The sequence below is a fragment of the Nycticebus coucang genome, chromosome 21 (assembly GCF_027406575.1).
Source record: "Nycticebus coucang isolate mNycCou1 chromosome 21, mNycCou1.pri, whole genome shotgun sequence".
In the NCBI taxonomy this organism is placed as follows: Eukaryota; Metazoa; Chordata; class Mammalia; order Primates; family Lorisidae; genus Nycticebus; species Nycticebus coucang.
The window spans coordinates 59842270-59864390 of NC_069800.1; the positions used below are offsets into that span (position 1 = coordinate 59842270).

Consider the following 22121-nt stretch of genomic DNA (forward strand, 5'->3'; position numbering starts at 1 on the left):
TGTTGTTTGGTGGGCCCAGGCTGGATTTGAACCTGCCAGCTCAGGTGTATGTGGCTGACGCCTTAGCCACTTGAGCCACAGGCGCCGAGCCACATGCTTGATTTTTAAAGTCTTTTTTTTTTTTTTAGGTTCTCTAAAAAATTGTCTGAAACCACTGCCCTCTCTTAAGGGAAGCTATTTGGTCTGGATTTTGTAGAAATAAGCCTAACATTTTAAGATTGAATTAAAAACATATTTACCATTCGTAAAATATTTGGAATACTTCTTTCTAGAGATTTGAAATTACGTTTGGTTTCCTTGAGGAGTCTTTTCTAGTCTCCTTGGAATCTCCACTCACATTCATTTTCTAGTGACATTTGGAGAAAACCAAATGGGTAGGGCTGCAGCCAGGGAGGGGACCTATCATCTACAGGAGTAGTTACAAGTTCTTTAAACTAGTGAATGGAATAGTGTGCAAGGAAGCAAGGAAGCCCTAATTTATTTTGAGGTGCATTAATTTCAAAGTTTTTCAAACAAAGGATTCTATTTGCATGCGATATAAAATGCAAATAGTGCAAAAGAATACATACCATCCACTGTCTTCTCTCCCACGCTCCATCACCCCAGACTTCTGTTTGACATTGTAAGAATCAAGCACTTTCCCCAATTCTTTTGGATTCTTCCGGAATACAATTGCATAAGGGATATAAGACATATTCATCCTACAAATATGAGTAAATGTTTTAAGTAAGCCCCTGACCTAGGAAGCAGGAGGACAGCAGAGAGGAAGAATCAGTCCTTGTCCCCAACGGGTTTACTACATTGCTGTGAGGAGAGACAGCCGATCACCAATCAACATAATGATATTTATTGAGTTATGGACACTCAGGGCAAGGCAGGAGAGAATGATCAGGGATGGTCACTCTGGTCAAGAGCTGAGAGCTCAGGCAAGTGAGGAGGGAGGCTTAAAACCTTCTAAGTACCAGTTTCCCCACCACCCCAAGGAGAAGGTAACATTTCTTTATTTGAGAATGAAATGAAATTATCATATGTGCAAAGGCCCTGGGGCAGACTGTGCTTTGCATGTTCACATCCAAGAAGGCTGGTGACTTTGGAGCAGATAAAATGAGAAGAATATTGCAGGTGAGGCCTGAGCGTAACGGATCCAACCTCTGTTTGACTTGGAAGCCATAGCAAGGACTGTGGATTTTTCTTAGGGTGAGTTGGGAAGTCACTGGAGAGTTTCTGGAAAGGAGTGAGATATACTGACTGCGGTTGACTCTGGAAGCTGTTTGTGAAAGATCTAGAGTGACTAGGACAAGGACACAAAGAAAGAAGACACATGAAGGGTTATCGTAGCCATCTAGACGTCCATTGGTGACGTGGACCAGGACGGCAGTGATAGACATATTTTGAAGATTTGGCCAACAGGTTTATCTGATAGTTGAGAAGTTTTGTAGAATACAAACAGAGGAAACAGGCAATCTCAAGGCTGTTGCTATTGTCTTGTTTTTTGTTTGTTAACCAGAGCAACAAGTTGGATGGAGGACACGTCTACCCAGAAGGTGGTGGGGTTGGGGTAAGTGGAGCCTGGGAAACGTGAGCTCAGGATTGTACATGTACAGTGTGAGATGCCTGCTGGTCATCTCCAAGGAAGGAGGAGGTGTGCTAAATACGCAACTCCGAGGTTTAGGCGAGATGTCGGAGTGGCAGATTTCCATTTGGGAATCATAACATGGTGGGTAGTTGGTATTTAGAACCACACCAGTGACAAGCTGTCCCCAGGAGCCCGTTTAATAATTGCCTTCCTTTGCTTTTAAATCATTTTTAAATCACTTCACAAAGATTTACCTTTTGTCTTTTTAATGGCTACAGATTAGTTCATTGTGCAATAACGTAAAGGTAAGACTTTGTTTAAGCATAAAATGAAATCACCAACTCACCTACATTGCTGGGATAGCAACAACACAAGTCGTTTTTGAGTCAGTCTAAAAGCCATTTCGACATGCAAATTAAAATTGAATTCTCATTTTCATTTACAACCGGTTATCAGAATAGTCATTAATATAGTGGGTCCCAGAATGAAAAATGTGGTCAGCAGGAAGAAAACAATGTTATGAGGGAGATTGGGTCAGAATTTAATTTCACTGTCTTATTCGATGAATAAAAAAAATGGCTAGAGAAATTAGAAAATAAAGTATGAAACAGCCAAAAAATAGACCCCACTACAGAGATTAAAATGATGCTGTAGAAAGTTGAAGAAAGTAGTATTTAGGAATGTTAGGACATCTTCATGATGTATTAAACTGGAAAGGGAGGATGCTATAAAAGTAATAATACACTGTCATCCAGTTTATGTTAAATACATATGATATATGCAAATTTCTAAAAGACTGAAAAAATATACTAATATGTTAAAAGTGCCTTTTTTTCTTTTTTTCTGGATAATGCGTATAGGACTGATTTAAAGTATTCCTTAAATGTTTTTCTGTATTTCTCCAGTGTAATAAAAACACAGCAATTGTAAGAAAGAACATAATTTCTTACAATTCTTTAAAAATGGGTGATAAAAACAGGGCCTAGTCTCTGTTTTTGGTGCCAGGCAAAATGTTACCAGATCCAAAGATAGAGGTGTCTTGGAAAAATAAAATTCCAGTAAGGCAGGGGCTGAATTTGGGGCCTCTAGAGCTTCTTTGGTTTCTGTTTCTACAATTGATCCATACCAATTGATGCTACAATTGGTCCATAGTACCCTGTTTTCTCGAAAATAAGACATCCTCCGAAAATAAGACCTACTTACAGGAAAGATAAGACATCCCCTGAAAATAAGACCTAGCGCATCTTTGGGAGCACACCTTAAAATAAGACACTGTCGGGGAAACAGGGTAGGATTTGAACTCATACTTGTTCACTGACTTCAGAGTATACCAATTGGCACTATGTGATTAAATATAGTCCCTAAACATGTTTACTTATTTAATTTTATGTGTGGCTTTTTTGTTGTTGTTTCCTAAAAGCTTTTAAAGTGTCTAACCTCAAGCAAGGAATATGAAACGCTTAGATTTAAAAAGAAACTGTGTGAAATGTTCCTAAAATGCTTTGTTCAAAAATTCTTGCTAAAGACAGCGTTACGATATACAGCTAATTATAAATATTGGTAACATTTATAGAACCCCATGATGAATTATGTATGCATGGTGTATGAATTAGCTGCACAGTAGGAACCATTCTCTCCCTTTTTATTGAAGAGATATTAAGACTAGAATGGATGACAGGACTAGCCTAGGGTCAGGCACTTCTCAGCGGCAGCGTCTACACTTTCACCCAAGGCTTCTGATCCCCAAGTCTGGGCTTTTACCCCAGCAGGAAACGTTTCCCAGAATGATTGGCTGATCAAAAGGTCACAAACAACATGGGACAGTGGTTATCAAAGTGTGGTTCTTGGGTCAATAAGAAGAAAATCAGTTGAGAACTTGTTTAAAAAGATGCAAATTGCTAGGTCCCACCCCCGACACTCTGGGGGCGTGGGGTCAGGAGCCTGCATTTTAATGAGATGTCCAGATGATCTCACCATGTGGTCTGGAAAACACAGGTAGATTCTATTTTCACATATTATTTTTGCAGGGGAATAGGAAGGCAGAACCTGAAGGCATCCTTCAGGAAGCTGACTGGAGAATGTCAGCGAATGTGGTCTGTGGTTTATTTTTCTTTTTGTTGCAGTTTGGCCGGGGCAGGGTTCAAACCTGCCACTCTTGGTATATGGGGCTGGCACCCTACCCACTGAGCCACAGGTGTCACCCTTGTGGCCTGTGGTTTAAATGAGACAGCTGATTCTTGAGTAGAATAAAAGTAAGATATGTAGACTCCAGCTTCGTTTGGAAAGTGGTTTTACTTTTTCTCTGTTGGACTGAGTTGTCCCTTCTGACTCAACTTTGTGCACATTTTGTGCTTATGATATCCCCAGAAAGTTAGTTGCTTTATATATATTTTCTTCAACTGAGGACATTATTGGAATTGGAAGGTGCTCAGGTCGAGGATATCTTTAAGCATGGAGCTGATGTGGTTCCGTCTCATAGCTGAATCTTTTTTTTTTTTTTTTGCCGTTTTTGGCCAGGGCTGGGTTTGAACCCGCCACCTCCTCCGGCATATGGGGCCGGCGCCCTACCCCTTTGAGCCACAAGCTCCGCCCCCACAGCTAAATCTTATTGTCAAAATGAAGTCCTTGCTTCTTGGCTTTAGGGCCAATGAAAGAACAATTATGATAAGATTTGCATATGTAAAGTTGTTATTGACAGAGACCACACTTGAGTTACTTTAAGAAGCAACCTAGTGGAAGTTTAAGGGTCTGATAAGAATGGAATTAGGTCTTGGGGTGCCATTGTGATGATTTGTGCTTGTCTCCGAATCCAGACTGACGTCTCACAGATGGCATATGGTACTCATGACTGACAGCGGCAGCAAACAATTACATCCTGTCGCGCTGTTCAATTTCGCCAAACACAGTGCTCTATTGTGAAAACGGTCGGATGCAGAGAAGGGCAATATGGTGCAGGGTTGGGGCTCAGCCCTGCCGCTGCTCTGCCATCCTGGCCTCAGATGCAGAAAAGAAGCGTGCTAGCAACAACCCGTGAGTGTCGGCCCAACCATCTGAGGAACACAGAAGCCAAACATTCGGTGGGCAAGTGTGGGACACAGTGGGTTTTCTCTTCTCACTGACAAACCATGCCTAGTTGTCTGATTATTAGAATTTCTTTCTCTCTCAAGAGAGCTGATAGAATTTGCTCAGCATAATGAGGGAGCTTTCTTTTACTGTATTGGGAAGTTTTTAAAAGGCTTTTATGCTTTATCCAGTTGTCACTCAGGTCTCCATTTAAATGGTCCTTCCCAAAAGGCTGCTGGACCAGAAGTGGCCACCCACTAGCTCATCACACCATACTTTCTTTTTTTTAGAGACAGAGTCTTACTATATTGCCCTCAATAGAGTGCTGTGATGTTGCAGCTCACGGCAACCTCCAGCTCTTGGGCTCAAGCAATTCTCTTGCCTCAACCTCCTGAGTAGCTGGGACTACAGCCACAATGCCCAGCTATTTTTTTTGTTGCAGTTTGGCCCAGGCTGGGTTAAACCCACCACCCTCGGTACATGGGGCTGGTGCCCTACCCACTGAGCCACAGACACCGCCCTTATACCATACTTTTTAAATAAAGTGCATAGCACTTACTAATAGCTGATTCTTTTTTTCTTTTTTTGGTGACGGGGTTATTGACACATGAACATGTGATCGGTACATCACCATATACCTGCACCCTTAAAACTGTAAATTTAATGGCTTAACGTCCTTGGAGTTGAGAAGTCATCACCACAATTGATTCCAGAACATTTTCTTCACTCCACAAAGACACGCACCTCCCAGACACCATCTCTCAGGGCTGAGAAATGATTGATATCTCTCTCTCTAGAGCTTTCCTCATTCTGAACATTTCATAGAAATGGGGTGTCTTCGTCCATTTTGTACGGCTGTAACAACAGAACGCTTGGTGTTTAATAATGAGCGGAACCTGATTTCTCACAGTTCTTGAAACTGGGAAGTACAGGTTCAAGGTGCTGGCATCTTGCAAAAGCCTTCTTGCTGTGTCCTAACATGGGGGGAGGCAACTCGCGGCGGAAGAGCCGAGAGAGCAAAAGTGGGCAAACTGCCCCCAAGACAACTACCTTGTCCAGCTAAACACCTCTGAAAGCTTCCCCTCTCCATACAGTCACCACGGCAGTTAAATTTCAATGTGAGTTTTGGAGGAGACCTTCAGACCACAGCCTGGAATAATGCAAGGTGTGGGCATTTGAGACCAGCTTTCACCCAGCACAGTGCTCTCGGGTTCACACGTGTTGGAGCATGCATCAGTTTCATTCTTACTTTATGGCAATCTGAATATTTTTGTAATTTTTGCATACAGTCTTATCATCTGTCTCCCTGTTTCATGACAAAAGAGACCTTCAAGCCCAACAACTTGATTTATTCTAGAACATGGGTCTCTTATTCTAGGGTCAACTTCTGTCACCAGCACTGTGATGCTTTTTGTGCCTTCAATCAATTACTTAAGGTGACTGATGGCTTTGACTATTTTACGCCACCAGACAGTGTGAGGACTCACTCAGGCTGAATTAGGGAGGTGTCTACAGGCATTCTTGCTGTTTAGGGGAAGAGCTTGAGTGTTGAAGTATAAGAAGACATCTCTTTGACCTTCACAAAGCCTTGTCTTTCTTTTCTGGGTGGGAAGTTGAACTAACACTGCTCATAGAATGAGCAGCTGTGCAGCCCTGTGCTCCTCTGCTGCCTGACCGTGCTAAATGGTTGCGGGTGTGCACACGACCTGATCTTTCCAGAGGCCCCTTGCTCATCACCTGTATGGCAGAGCAGAGTGAGGTAGATCCTGATTACCACACCTCCCTGGGCCAGCCACAGCCATGTACTTTAACCAAGATGTGAAGTTTTCAGCCTGAATTCAGCCTTGGGTTAACAGTGCTTCTGAATTGCTAGGCTGATGAGGATTTATTTCTAAAAGCTATTTCCTGCTACTTGGGCAAAGGCTGGGTTCATTCATTAATCTATCCATTGGGCCTTTATTAAGCCTCTGGAGGCTCTAGCAGGTTGCTAGAGGTATAAAGATAAAATAGATAATATCCACATTCCAGGAGTCCACGGTCTACGACAGGAGGCAGGCTGGTTTAGTGCTGGCCACAAAACAGTGAAACAATGGGATGTGTGGTGGGAGCACCTGATCCTGTGAAGAGAGGAGAAGAGGTCTAAGGAGTTTGTCTAGAGGGATTCCGAACTGACTCTTCAAGGGTGAGAAACAGGGGAAGCCATTGGGTTCAGGGACAGTTGTACGATGGAATTCCACAGATGGTTGGAAGTGGCTGGATGGAGAAGTGTGGTTTAGACGCAGTGAAATGTGATACTGGAGGGTTCTCAAGATCAGACCCACCATTCTAAGAAGCTACATGGTCTCTTGGCTGGTTAACTCAGGAGACCGGGCTGGGTGGAGCCCACAGTACTTTCGACTCTAAGGCTCCATGATTCTATTCAATTTTCCTGAGACAGGCAACAAAATGGATGACTTTTTGTTGGATGTGTGTGTGGTTTCTGTTTTTTTCAGGGGTTTTGGGGGCTTTTTTTTTTTTTGTAGAGACAGAGTCTCATTGTACTGCCCTCGGGTAGAGTGCCATGACGTCACACGACTCACAGCAACCTGTAACTCATGGGCTTACGTGATTCTCTTGCCTCAGCCTCCCAAGCAGCTGGGACTACAGGCGCCCGCCACAATGCCTGCCTATTATTTTGTTGCAGTTTGGCAGGGGCTGGGTTTGAACCCGCCACCCTAGGCATATGGGGCCAGCACCCTACTCAATGAGCCACAGGCACCGCCCTGGGCTTTGTTTTTTTATAAAGTTCAAGGACATGTATTTAGCAGAACACATAAGTACAGAAGTGTGGGTCAGGTGTGGTGTGCAGTTTGTTCTACTGTGACACCATTTCTGGATTGCCACTGAACTCAAATGTATGTGATAAATCAGAGAAGGATTCATGACAATATTGGAGTTGTGTTGGTTCCTAAGGAGTTTTCCTTTGGCAGGGGAGCTCCAGATTAGCGGGAATGGAATTGAAACCTAAAGCTGGGAAGGGAAAAGCCTTTAATAAACTACAGTGCGGGCAGGGCCCCTGCCAACCACAGGTTTAAGACCGTAAGTGATGTGCATAGAGCCCAGGGCCCGCGTCCCAGAGGGAGGTGCCAGCCTCCTCCGGCCTTCCTCAGCTCCTGCTCCTGGGGCTCGCATCCAATGGTGCCCACGTTCATCACTGGGCCTCTTGGAGCCTGTAGTTCCAACCAAGTATTTCTCTCCACTTTTTTGTAACCCTGGGTCAGCAACCTCCAGGCTTGCTGGTTTGTGCAAGTAAGGCTGCCCCCTGAAGTAACAGCAACTCTCATCATACCTGGGCATGTATTTTGAACTATCTTCCTATCACCTGACTTTTTCCACAATTTTGTGAATGAGAGGTTTCCAAGAACATCTATCTCAAACTGCAGCAGAAGTCCCCATATTTTACAATTCTATGGTTTAGGGTAATTTTTATTTTTACATTTTAATGAGAATGTAGCAGGCTTATTTTTAAATAAATTAAGCTATATAATTAAGGCTATACTTCCTTTCTGCATGTAAGTAAATTCTTAACTTTGTCAATAGGTTTTGGGGAACAGTGTCTTTTAGCAAAACCAGGTATAACATAACGAAATTGACCATAGTTCTTACAGCCTATTTCTGGTCAGAAAACAGCCACCTTCTAAATAAACATCTAAAACACTTCTAATATTATACATTGAAAACAAGTGTGAGCTCTACACACATTTAAGAAAGATTAATAAAAACAAGATAATGTTTTATCCAGTTGTTCAGTCCAGGGTCTTGGTGGTGATCCTATGATGGCATCTCTGGGACTCACACACACCCCACACTCACTCAGACGTAGACCAGGCAGACACACCAATTCACTTGAATGTGTGCAGCTTTGGAATCTCGGAGGAAACCAGCGTACCCACAGGGAACCCAGGCAGGTGTGGGGGACTGGGCAAACTGCATATAGACATGACTGTTTTTCTCATCAACATTATAATAACACAACATTATATGAGACAATGTTATCTGAGGACCTGCTGTGCTCCAGGTAACCCATTTTAACTCCTCCAGCAATGGGTGCTAATGTACATATCCACCTGGTGTCCATGAATCCTGCCCACTTCCCCTTGTACTGGCCGTTACTACCAAGCTTCAGAGGGAATTGCAACATTTCAGAAGAGTGTGGGGACACTCCCCTATAGACTTGTCGCCAAATGACTTCCAGCTCCATCCACGTAAACATGAAAGAGGTAAAGTCTCCATCTTTCTTTAAGGCTGCATAATATTCCATGGTGTACATATACCACAGTTTATTAATCCATTCGTGGATTGATGGGCACTTGGGCTTTTTCCATGACTTACTTTCATGTTTACATGGATGGAGCTGGAACATATTCTTCTTAGTAAAGTATCTCAAGAATGGAAGAAAAAGTATCCAGTGTACTTAGCCCTACTATGAAACTAATTTATGGCTTTCACATGAAAGCTGTAACCCAGTTATAACCTAAGAACATGGGGAAGGGGGAGAGGGAAGGGAGGGAGGGGGGAGGATGGGCAGAGGGAGGGTGATTGGTGGGATTACACCTGCGGTGCATCTTACAAGGGTACATGTGAAACTTAGTAAATGTAGAATATAAACATCTTAACACAATAACTAAGAAAATGCCAGGAAGGCTATGTTAACCAGTGTGATGAAAATGTGTCAAATGGTCTATAAAACCAGTGTATGGTGCCCCATGATCGCATTAATGTAACAGCTATGATTTAATAATAATATAAAAAATCTACAACAACAAAAAGCCAGATATCATGAAAAAGACAAACAAACAAAACAAAACAAAACAAAACAAAAAACAAATGACTTCCTAAGTCTTCTCACCCTTAGAGAATTACTCAGACATGTTTGCATTGTTAAATGAGGAGGTTTTGTTCCTCATTTCCCTCTAAAGACAATTAAAATGCTCTTTTCATAACACTGGATATTCTTTCAAAGGGTTGAGAAAGGCACAGGAACTCAGGCTTTGTACTGTTCCCTTCAAAACATGCCATCGGTGTCACTTCCTTCTTTATTCTATATAAGCTTTCTAAAAATACAATTAAATCATGCTGGGCTGCCGGAACATATTTGCAGCAAAGAAGTGAATAATTTAAAGGGACTGGTATTCTCCAAATATTTCCTTTATATTAAATATTTTTATTATTTTAAATCAAATCCCTTTAGAAAATCAAATAACCAGTACCTCTACATTTTCCTCTCTTTATTTTCTTGCAACCCATCAAATTAGATTGGATGGCACCAGAAATCACTGGTAAATAGTTTTTTGTGTGTTTTTTTTTATAGAGACTTTCATGTATACAAAAATAGCCACCTTGGTGAGTACATGGGTGATGGATATGTTAATTAGCTTGACTGACACTTTCTGTAATGCATACATAGGTCAAAACATCACCTTATACGCCATACTTATATGTGATGAAATTTGTCAATTAACAACAAATTTAAACATTAAACATTAATATAAAAATAAATAGTCACAGAACTGCCCCGGCCCGCGGGGAATTCAACGGGGACCTGGGAAACAAAGGGGTCGGTCGAATGAGGGGACAAGAGACACAAAAGAATGAGAGCAAGTCAAGAGTCTGATCAAGCTCCGAAGAGTTTATTTTTCAGCTGGGCTTATAAGCACACAAACGAGGAAGTAACTAAGGGCTGTTCCTAGCAGGGCGGGGAGGGGGCTAGTTTCTGGAAAATTACTAGGAGAAGGACCCTAAGGCGGGGGGTGCATTTTTGAGGAGATATGCAAGGGGAAAGTACTGTTGCTGTTTACGGTTGAATTCCTGAGAACAGTTTGCCTGTAAAATCAAGATAGCAAGGGGTATTCTTGTGAGATGTTTTGGCTCCCGGCATCTCCTCCCTTTTAGTTTTTTAAATTGTTGGGGTCTGTCAGTTGTCGGCGTAGAAGAGAGGGCATTAACCTTTTGGGGGGAAGTATTGACCTGATTCCTCCCGCGGGCATAATGACCGCATGGTAAGTTTGAGCGTCTTTTGGGGAGGAGAGGAGAAATTTTTACGACGCTAACCTCTATGCAAATCAGGTTTGCTTCCAAGGGACTCAGAGAGGCTGTTTATGCCTTCCCTCTGCAGTGTCTTTATTGCACCCCGTAAAAAGGTACCCAGGTTGTACTCACATATGATGGTGAGTCAACGTGCATAGCTCTGAGTGCTTACGCAATTCCCGGAGGAATATCTTCGTTGGCAAGGCCCCGGTCTGCAAGGTCGAGTCTATGATAATGGACTTGAATGGGTTTTGATGCCAGGGAGTCAATCTGTGATTTGATAAAATTCATGATTTTGTTAAGAACAATGGGTCCAAGGGTGATTATTAATAGCAAGAATAAGGGGACCTGCAAGGGGCATGAGTAAGGAGTACATGGAGGATTTCCATCACTCGTTTGCCTCAGAAGAAAATTTTTGTTTTTGTAAATCTAAGCTAAGCTTATGAAGTTTGTCAATCTGTGTTTTCATCAGTCGAGTTTTCAGTTAAATAAAAGCGCCAAGCGAAGGGCTTGGTAACCGCTGGAACAGGTTGGCCCAGTGCCGGGAGGCAGAAGATCAGGAGATAAGGCAGCATCATGGATGGAAATCCGTGGTTCTGGAAGGGAAAGGAGAAAGAGAATCTCAGGGAGGTTTTTCTCCCTGGATTTTAGAATTGTTATCAATTTGTTTTACTAATCTTTCAGGCAGCCATCTGGCTGCATGTTCTTTCATATTTGGACTGCACATAATTAGTCTTAGTTGGGCCAGGATGTCTCTGCCCCAGAGATTGACTGGGAGGCCAGGCACAACATAAGGTTGGACAGTACCAGTGTTGCCTTCCTCGTCTGTCCATTTGAGGATTTCAGCACTCTGTTGGGGGTTGGAGGTTTGGCCAATACCCCGGAGATGGGTTAGGGAAGTAGTGAGGGGCCAGGAAGGGGGCCAGTATTTACTGGCGATTACTGTGGCGTCTGCCCCAGTGTCAAGTAATCCTTCAAAAGTTTTGCCGTTTAATTGTAGCTTAAGGAGGGGTTTTTCTTGTGTGATTTGTCTGACCCAATAACCGTCAGAGGAACCGAGGTTATGAGTACCCCGGGTTTTTAGAGAATAAGGATGGTTGGAGGGGAAGAGCTGAGCTATTCTTTGGCCTGGGTGAATGGTTATAGGGCCGAGGGAGGCGGAAGCAAGTATTTTAATTTCTCTGGCGTAATCATTATCAATGATGCGGGGGGAATAGTGAGGCCTTGCAGGGTGGTACTGGCATGGCCAAGAAGAAGTCCAAAAGTGTTGGGGGGCAAGGGGCCATAAACCCCAGTAGGGAGGATTTGGATGCCCATTTCAGGTGTTAGTATTGCGCTGGTGGAGGAACAGAGGTCCAGTCCTGCGCTGCCGGCAGTTGCTCGGGAGAGGGAGAGGAGGCTTGGACTTGAGGGGGCGGGTTTTGGGGGACAAACCTGATAGCCCCAGATTTAGAGTTTTTATTTTGGAAGGTTTATTAAATATCAAAGGCCTAAAACATTTGTTTAAAGAAAATTACCAGCCAAAAGATTTTAAAGGAAATACATAGTCAACTGGATCACATGTAAATTCTTTCACAAAGTCTCTTTTATGAACTTCATTTAACCTGCACAGACCATCTACAAACATTCTAAACTTTCTTTAACTTTTGCCCTGCCTTTCACTTTCTTACACAACCATTCTGTTTCAGGACAAAATTTATCATACAAGATTCTTTCTTTACACAATGCCATTCTCCTGTCTAATTTCTCTTACTCTTAAAAACTCACTTTCCACAAAACAGGATCCCAGTTTACCATGAAGTCACCCATTCACTCAGCCAAACTGATAACTAGAAGGTTTAAAAGGTAAGAATCTTACCCTAAGACAAAGATTCAGTTTCCCCAACAACTTAAACAATCAAATTATTTCATTTTACAAATGAGAGGCATTTATGAGATGTAACATTGATACAGGATTTTCCCACTCAGGGCTGGATAGGGAACCCCTGTTTTTCAGGCTCAGGGATAGGAACAGAAACAGAAGGGCAGGCTGAGGGCGGTCTGGAGTGTTCTTTAAGCGCCTTCTCCCCTTCTTTAACAACTTCTTGGACATCAGGCCATTGGTTGTAAGTTTTTAAAATATCATAGATCAAGTTCCAGTAGGAAAATGCCTAAACGGGGATTTTTTCGGGGCCGAATGTTCTATAATTTTTAGACAATCACCAACTCTAGTCTATCTCAGAACATTAATAGTGCCTTCTTGGGGGAACCAAGGACAGATATCACCAATAAAAACAAAAAATTTATAGAGATCCTTTTTTCTTTACCTGAATTCCTCGTGTCTTGAGGGACTCCTTGAGTTCCTGAATAAACAAGTTATGTTTACTTAACGTTTGTCCCATAAACTCGTTGCTTTCTCTTACCTTGACGGATCAGACTCGCAGGTGGGCAATTCTGCGGCGATCTCAGTGCGGATCTTCACTCACGTCCTTCTTGTGGCGCGGCGATCACAGTGCGGATTTTCACTCACAACCTTGGTGTTGCGGCAATCCAATGATAAGGGTACCCTTACTGGCAGCAACGTTCGATGACACCCCCGTACCCTTGCCCCACGTCGGGCGCCAATTGCCCCGGCCCGCGGGGAATTCAACGGGGACCTGGGAAACAAAGGGGTCAGTCGAATGAGGGAACAAGAGACACGAAAGAATGAGAGCAAGTCAAGAGTCTGATCAAGCTCCGTCGAGTTTATTTTTCAGCTGGGCTTATAAGCACACAAACGAGGAAGTAACTAAGGGCTGTTCCTAGCAGGGCGGGGAGGGGGCTAGTTTCTGGAAAATTACTAGGAGAAGGACCCTAAGGCAGGGGGTACATTTTTGAAGAGATACGCAAGGGGAAAGTACCGTTGCTGTTTACGGTTGAATTCCTGAGAACAGTTTGCCTGTAAAATCAAGATAGCAAGGGGTATTCTTGTGAGATGTTTTGGCTCCTGGCACAGAACTAGTTTACTAGCTTGATACTCAGTCTTTTTACCTTTAGAAAAGAGGGCATTTTTTAGGAAATACGGTACCCGTGAAACCTGGTATTTAAAATCTCACTTGGGGATTTATTTCGGCAACTGTGCTATTATAATAAAGACCAAGGATTTGGTCCAACAGTTGTAAATGCAAGGCATATAAATTAAATTATCTTTTGAGTGAATGGTTATATTTATTTTTCCAGTTGAGTCTCATCAACTGCACTGGGTTTTGGTCTCCAGGGTGTGAAGCCTCAGATTATTTTAGCTTTATTAAGAGACTATACAGATATTACACATGATCTGACCATGCTGATGAACTGTGTATAGTGGAGCCGTTAGCTTAAAATAAAAATCTTTAAATGGCCCTTGTGATTTTTAATCACCACCATCCTCATCATTATGTCTAGTTTTTTTTCCCTGTACCTATTTGTTGCTAGGTGAAGCTAAGGTATCAATCATCTTCCTGAACTCTCATGCTATATAAATGCCAACATTTTTCACATGAGTAACTAAAATGGCATTCCGCTAGGACTGCAGGTCCCTGTGTTCCCTTCATGGTACACTATACAAGTATCCCTTTTCAGTTTAGGAAAATGTTTCCTCTTCCAGTGAACAGTCCTCAAGTCTTCCATCATGTCTGCGCGCACTTAACCTTGATTGAGGGATACATAATTTGCCTTCAGTTACCACTGACTGCTTGTAAATGATTTCCCAATGAATGTCTTGCACAAACCTATGTATTTGCTAGTGAATTGTTTTGTTCTTCTTCTTCTTTTTTTTTTTTTTAAGACTGTGTGAATTATTTGATATTCAAGTATCCAGGAAATCCGACTTTGCAAATAGTCGCTTCTTACACAATGGTACATCGAAGTTCTGGGCTTAGGCAAAGTCTGACAGGCTGCTTCCACCTGCACCCCCATTCTGGGTACAAAGCCTCATTTACCGTTCCTTTTATTTTACCCACCCTACCAGGCTGTAGTCACTCTGAAACTTCTCTTTCTTTGCACAGGAAGAGTGTGGAGACCCTGATGTGGCTGAACAGGCCACTGGCTCCTCTCTGCTGATCTGGGGACTTGTATGGTGTCTTTAGAAATACTCTGAGCTGCCCCATCTTCCCCTTTCCCTCCCTCAGAATCTGGAACAACCATCAGCCAAGAAAGGGCTCGTTTAAGTAGACAGGGATTTTTTTCCTGATGCTAGCGATGGAATACCCAACTGTAACCAGATTAAACGGAGAAGAAATGATTAGCTTATATCATTAAAAGTTTGGGGCTAGCCTTTGGGTTGAGTCGGATGCAAAGTCTCAGCGGAGCTCATCAAAATCTCACAATCCTTTTCTTGGTTGGAGTTGTCCAAATGGTGTCCCCTGACTGTCAATCCTCCCTTCACTGTTCCCAGATGGGCTCTGGTCTTGTGTCCCATCCTCTGGGCAGTCCACAAGAAAGCTCATTTATTTAATTCAACAAGTAGTTCTCATACAACTATTATAGGCTGGGAAATATTTTAGACCCTGTCCATAGAGCAATGAATAAAACAGGTACAAACGCTTAGTGATTCTCTTCCACAAAAGTTCTTCTCAGTGTCTGGGGTGGATTATGACTTCCCGGCCCACGGTGGGTCACTGGCCCAACCCTGGAATCAGTGGCAAAGTGGCTCCCCCAGGCCTCCAGGAATGGGGCTGAGATGGAAGGCGGTTTGTTCAAAGGCCAATCAATGCACTGTGGCCAGGGGGGTGATGAAAGGTCGCTAAGTCCGCAGGGACAGGGGTCGGCCGCGTGGTAATGATGCCCGGACTCGCAGGCCCCGTGGTTCTGGGACTCCGGCTCCCCTGTGCCCTGGGTCAGGTGCGCCTGACCCCAGCGTTGCTGACACCCTCCTCTCTCTCTCTTGCCTCCACCGCAGCTGCAGATGAAGATGGGCGAGCGGGCCGCTTCTCTGAGCACCGTGGTGCCCCTGCCTCGCAGCGCCTACTGGCAGCACATCACGCGGCAGCGCAGCACCGGGCAGCTTTACCGCCTGCAAGGTGAGTGCGGCGCGGGCGCTCGGACGGCGCGGGCGGCGGGGCAGCTCTGCGGGGCGCGCTCCGCTCGGCCTCAGCAGGGAACAGCCGCGCGCGGTGGCTCGGGGGCCCTTCCTCCCAAGGTAGCCCCCGTCGAGGACTCAGGACCCGGGGCACTTCATCTTTCTAGAGCTGTAGTGTTAAGTCTTTGCATCTGTCACCAAGTCCTGCAGGAATGTTGTTTAAAATGCAGACTCTTGGGCCCTTAACCACACAGATTCCAGATCTTAAAGCTCAAGATGTGGCTGAGCGGCCTGCACTTGGGACAAACGTGGGTCTAAGAGAGGGACTTGAGGAAGTAGCCTAGTATACTGATGACTAACAGCGTAGTTATTACCTGGGAACCTGCTAGAAATGCAAATTGGCAGTCTCTTCCCAGAGCTACTCCATTGGGAACTCTGAGGGTGGGGCTGTAACCAGCTCTCCAGGGATTGATGATGCTCCCTTCAAGAAGAACTGTTCTAACTTAGGGCCCCACTGCGGGGTCAGATTCGTGTCCCAGGTTAGCTGTGCGCCTTTGAATAAGAACATCCTAGTAAGATCCTCTCCCAGAGTCTGTGATCTCTGGTGCACAGTACAGGCTGGCTCCTAGGTAAGACAAGAACAACTAAAAATTCTGGTTAAACCTTTCTTACTCTTTCAAATTTGCCTTTTTTGCATCTTATATAAGTATATGCACAAGCATGTGTGATTTATAAACAAACATACCTACATGGGGGATATTTGCAAAAGAACTTTTCAATGATGGGGTGCAAGATCGCTGAACTTGAAATAGCATTCCTTAGGCTACGACTAATTTACATACAGATATTTGCTGAATAAATGAATGTAAGATGAATGAATGACCACAGAAAACCATGGCCTCAGTTATCCATGCCCACTCTGTGGCTCTACCACGGTCACGCCAAGCTTCCTCTCAGCTCTTCCTGCTGGTGGTTTCTCCCCCAGGGAGTTTGTCCCGTACACTGTGCCCCTGACTCACCCCGGTTTACTCTTACCCACCTCCAGGGCCCCTCAGACACGCAGGAAGCCCTCCAGACTTCATCGTAACTAACACAGACATCTCTGAATACATGTCCTTACAAGGTGACAATGGTGAACCTTTCCTGTATAGCCCTTATCACAGTTTTCATTTCATACTTAATCATGTGGCTACTTGGCTCATGGCTAACTTCCAGGAAGCAACAATGTCCAGGAGGAAAAGAGAACTGTGTTTTTTTTTTTTGACAGAGTCTTACTCTTGGGTAGAGAACCATGGTGTTATAACTCACAGCAACCTCAAACTCTTGGGCTCAAGTGATCCTCCTGCCTCAGCCTCCTGAGTAGCTGGGATGACAGGTGCCTGTGACAGTGCCCAGCTATTTTTTCTGTTCTCAGTAGAGACAGGGTCTAGTTTTTGCTCAGGCCGGTCTCCAATTCCAGAGCTCAGGCAATCCACCTGCCTTGTCTTCCCAGAGTGCTGGAATTACAGACCTGAGCCATCCTGCCTGGCCCCCTCATTTTATCTGTATTATTTATCTCCAGTGCCTTGCATGGAGTAGCCATCCTATTTGTATTTGTTGAAACAATGTGTAATGTTAAGAAGGCCCTGAAAGTATTTACATTCTAGTCCTTATGGCTCTATGCTCTGCTCAGTAGCAGAGAACATGGAATAGAGGCTCTGAGCACCTGAGGGAACAACTTAATTGATAAATAGTTGACAAATAATCTTACCTTCCAAGATCTACCTATCTAGAGAGAGTTGGGTCATATCAGGTTGTCACTAATGCCATTCATTCCCATTTCAACTTTGGAAATTTTTGCAATATTTGAGTTGTATCATCATAGTTTTTGTCATATACATAGCACTTGGACTATCTGTCAATTTTATTCAGTCTCTTCTAGCTAAATTATTTAATTTTAAAAGAAAAGCATATTTTACTACCTTTGTACTATTATTACCACTGATTATACTTTTCCTGTAGACAGTAAGTTAAATAATATTTATCAAAAGTTTGAAAGATGTTCACAGAGTACCTAATATTATCTTGCTTATCAGAACAGTTATTCACATGAAAAATAACTGGGAAAAAATAAGTTTATCCATTTCCTACCTTACCACCTACCTTTTCTCTTCCCTTTACCTCTATTCCCCCCCTAAAAAAATGAAATTGGGAAAAGTTAATGACCTGGTGGCCCTGGGTGTGCCATATGAGGAAGTTACAGAAGACATCCTTTCTGCTTGTTTGGCTGGTGACGATTGGTTGTAATTCCTCTGGCCAATTAACCTACCTTGAAGGATTTCACGCTGGCTTTTCCTGGCAGATCTGGGAGATAACGTTGAAAATCCTACAGTCCTTAATTTATCAACTTGGTTTGAGAAAAAAGTCATTCCCGCCTCAAATTTAGTCCTCGAGAGCCACCTGCTGGTTAATTCTGAAATAATCACTTTATTAATCTGTTTTGACACGTGCCACATACACTAAGGCATATCTAATCTACCGTCACTGTTTCTCTCATGTCATTTTCCAGTTTTCATATGGAAATTCTCTTCTATAATTAGGCAGATGCAGAATTAACATTTGAAGAAGGCGTATTATGAAGACTGTGAAAGAAATGTATAAAAGAGAAGCGTTTGACAAGTTTATGTTGAACGCTGTATTCCCAAGATTCTTTTAGGAATGAATTGGATAAAATAACAAGAGTAGCACTTCCTGAAGTGTGTTCTGTGGAGTAATAACCCTAATTGATAATACCCGCCCCCCCCAAAAAAAATCTACTGTGGGAAGTCTGGGGAAATGCTACATGTTAAATTCTCTTTTCCAAATGTAAATAATTTTTCATTTTCAAGGCTCTGAGATGTTTTGCAATAAAGAATCTGTGTCATGTTTTTAAACCCAAACTCTTCAAATTTCTTTAAATGTGAAAGCTCTCCTTTCATTCTTTATGTGAACAAACATTGACAAGCCACTTGTGAAGGGCTGAAATCCCAGATTTACTTACAAAGAAATCAAGTCGTATTTAATGATTGTCTTTTCCAAAGCCTCCTTTTCTGAGAGCTTACTGATCTCTAAACAGCTACCTGACAAAGTGTTTTATTCTCAGTCGCTTCTAAGACACTGAGAGTCTAAAGGATTAACGATGTGTCCATGATCACCTACCTAGTAAGTAGGTTAGGTTAGTTTTCTTCTATTATATTTATCCACTCCCTCATTCCTTTCCTCAGCAAATGTTTATTGAGCATGTATCTTATTATGCTAAGGACAGGCACACAGCTAAGGACAGGCACACAGGTGCTGCTACAGGCCTGGAGCTTCCAATCTGATGGAGAGTCAGGGTCAATAATTAAGCAAATGCATTTAATTTAAAATTTGGTACATGTACCAGTGGAGAAGCAAGTGTTTGTTATAGAGCAAGTGAGGGAGAATTGTTGGTTTGGGAAGACAATGAGAGACTTGTTGGATGGAATCATCATCAGGAGCCCCCGTGTTTACCCCAAGACTTGACAGCTAGAAGAGGCAGCCACACTGAGAGGCAGGGAAAAGCATTTTCCCTAGAGGGATCTATCTGCAGGCACAAAATCCCCAAGGCAGAAATGAACTGGGAGAATTCACAGAGCAGAAAGGAGGCAGCTGGTCTTGAGCCTGCGGGGCATGAAGAGGCAGTGAGGTGATGGTGACAGGTGACCTAGAATGGTTTATTCTAAGAGTGAGTGGAAAGCACAGAGGGTCCTGAGCATGGCAGTATCAGATTCAATTTCTATTTTCGTTCAAGAGGTTCTGAGGGAACAAGAGAAGAAGCTGGAGACCAGCCCCAAGGCCACTGCCCCTGAGCACATCTAGCCAGTGCCCCGCTTTGCCTGGCCCTGTTCCTCCTCCTTAGAGCTATCAGTTTGACAGTCTTTACCCTTATGCTGAAGAGACCCCATTGCTCTAATATTTTCTTTTCTTTTTTTTTTTTTTTATTGTTGGGGATTCATTGAGGGTACAATAAGCCAGGTTACACTGATTGCAATTGTTAGGTAAAGTCCCTCTTGCAATCATGTCTTGCCCCCATAAAGTGTGACACACACCAAGGCCCCACCCCCCTCCCTCCGTCCCTCTTTCTGCTTCCCCCCCATAACCATAATTGTCATTAATTGTCCTCATATCAAAATTGAGTACATAGGATTCATGCTTCTCCATTCTTGTGATGCTTTACTAAGAATAATGTCTTCCACGTCCATCCAGGTTAATACAAAGGATGTAAAGTCTCCATTTTTTTAAATAGCTGAATAGTATTCCATGGTATACATATACCACAGCTTGTTAATCCATTCCTGGGTTGGTGGGCATTTAGGCTGTTTCCACATTTTGGCGATTGTAAATTGAGCTGCAATAAACAGTCTAGTACAAGTGTCCTTATGATAAAAGGATTTTTTTCCTTGGGTAGATGCCCAGTAATGGGATTGCAGGATCAAATGGGAGGTCTAGGTTGAGTGCTTTGAGGTTTCTCCATACTTCCTTCTAGAAAGGTTGTACTAGTTTGCAGTCCCACCAGCAGTGTAAAAGTGTTCCCTTCTCTCCACATCCACGCCAGCATCTGCAGTTTTGAGATTTTGTGATGTGGGCCATTCTCACTGGGGTTAGATGATATCTCAGGGTTGTTTTGATTTGCATTTCTCTAATATATAGAGATGATGAACATGTTTTCATGTGTTTGTTAGCCATTCGTCTGTCATCTTTAGAGAAAGTTCTATTCATGTCTCTTGCCCATTGATATACGGGATTGTTGGCTTTTTTCATGTGGATTAATTTGAGTTCTCTATAGATCCTAGTTATCAAGCTTTTGTCTGATTGAAAATATGCAAATATCCTTTCCCATTGTGTAGGTTGTCTCTTTGCTTTGGTTATTGTCTCCTTAGCTGTACATTGCCTTGGAAGATAGCATCACTTGATTCAAAACAAAATAAGAAAAAAATAGGCACCTGTATCATTGATCAGGTACAACATCACACAATTTTTGGAAATCAAAGATTGGCACCAAACCTGGGTGTCACTGTATGAGGCATCTGCCATGTTGCCTTATTTGGCTGTCCTGGAAATAGATGGAGTTAGTAGAAGTAGGCCTATGCCCCCGCTTTCAAGAATAAAGAAACTGAGACCCTTGGAGGTCCAAGTTGCTCATGACCGTGTGGCCAGTGACTGGAGGAGCTGGCATCAGAGCTCCAGTGCTCTGAAGCTTCATCCAGGGATGTTTCATTCATCATATGGTCTTACCTGTGGGTAGAAATCCTTTCCCCATGGGTAATTCAGACACATGCCCTGAGGTAGAAATGTCTCTGGAGAACTGGTTTCAGCCTATACAATTTGCATATTTATTAAGGATGATAGACTCCCTGAGCCAATGGCTACTTTGGAGAGAATACCATTGTTTTTTCAAAATTAATTGTAAATACAGTCATACACATTGTGCATCATTTAAGAGAGAAGTAATAGATTAAGATCTGAGCAAATGTGAAGGGGTCTCAATCTCCCTTGTGGATGGGATCCAGGTAGGACATGCGAATGGGGGAGGTGGGTCCCTGATGCATGTCAGGGAGTGCCCAGGCCTGCCTGAAGTGGGCAGTCTGCTGCCACCCCTGGCCGGTTGTGCTGCAGCAGAATATGGAGCCAGCTTTGTCTTCCAGATTTCCAGGAGAACAGGGAAATTGACATCTTTATGGGCAGGGCACGGTTTTTTAAATATTGACAAGCAATTGCAAATGTTTTCCCAGCTTGTGCAGACCAGGGAATAGGTCTGGGCCCAGATATTATCAACAGGCCAGTGCCAGCTTGTGACCTTTGTGTGAGTTTCAAGAATGTGGTTGGAATCCATTTCCCAGCTTTGAGCTACACACAATATTCAAACCAAGCAGGAACGATTGTTAGAAGTCACGATAGAAGCAGTAAGCTCCCTTTTTGTGCTGACTTGACCCCCAGTGAATGCTATCAGGTGCTTTCCCCACAAACTCAAGAGTTTAAGGAGCTACAGCGGAAGGTGCAGGCAAGGGCTTTGCACTTGGCCAGATTTGGATTTGACATTAACACATTGTATGGTGTCTGCCCCTTGCAGGGAATTTTACCAAACCGTAATAAAGATACACCTGGGTTTTTGCTCACAGTACTCAGACCCATTACAATAATTTACCTCTGTGATAATATGTTTGTACGCTGCAAAGAGAATAGAATACACATTCAAACTAGGTGGGAGTACGGAAGAAATGATTTCTAGTCATTTGAGACATGTTGATATTCAAGACTTCTCTGATAATAATCACAGCTATTGAGTATCTTGTGTGTACACTCGGGTATACAGTTTTCTTCTTGTTCAGATTTGAGGCTTGTAAATTTCTAAATCTGTGA

General features: G+C 43.2%; 1 protein-coding gene across 1 annotated transcript in view; it reads left to right on the forward strand.

Annotated features, from left to right (window-relative positions):
- DOK5 (docking protein 5) overlaps positions 1 to 22121 on the forward strand; it is a 139789-nt gene that overhangs the window by 115924 nt on the left and 1744 nt on the right. The window contains exon 7 of the mRNA XM_053574681.1: positions 15603 to 15723. Coding sequence (XP_053430656.1) covers positions 15603 to 15723 — 121 coding nt within the window. The remainder of the gene's footprint in view (positions 1 to 15602; positions 15724 to 22121) is intronic.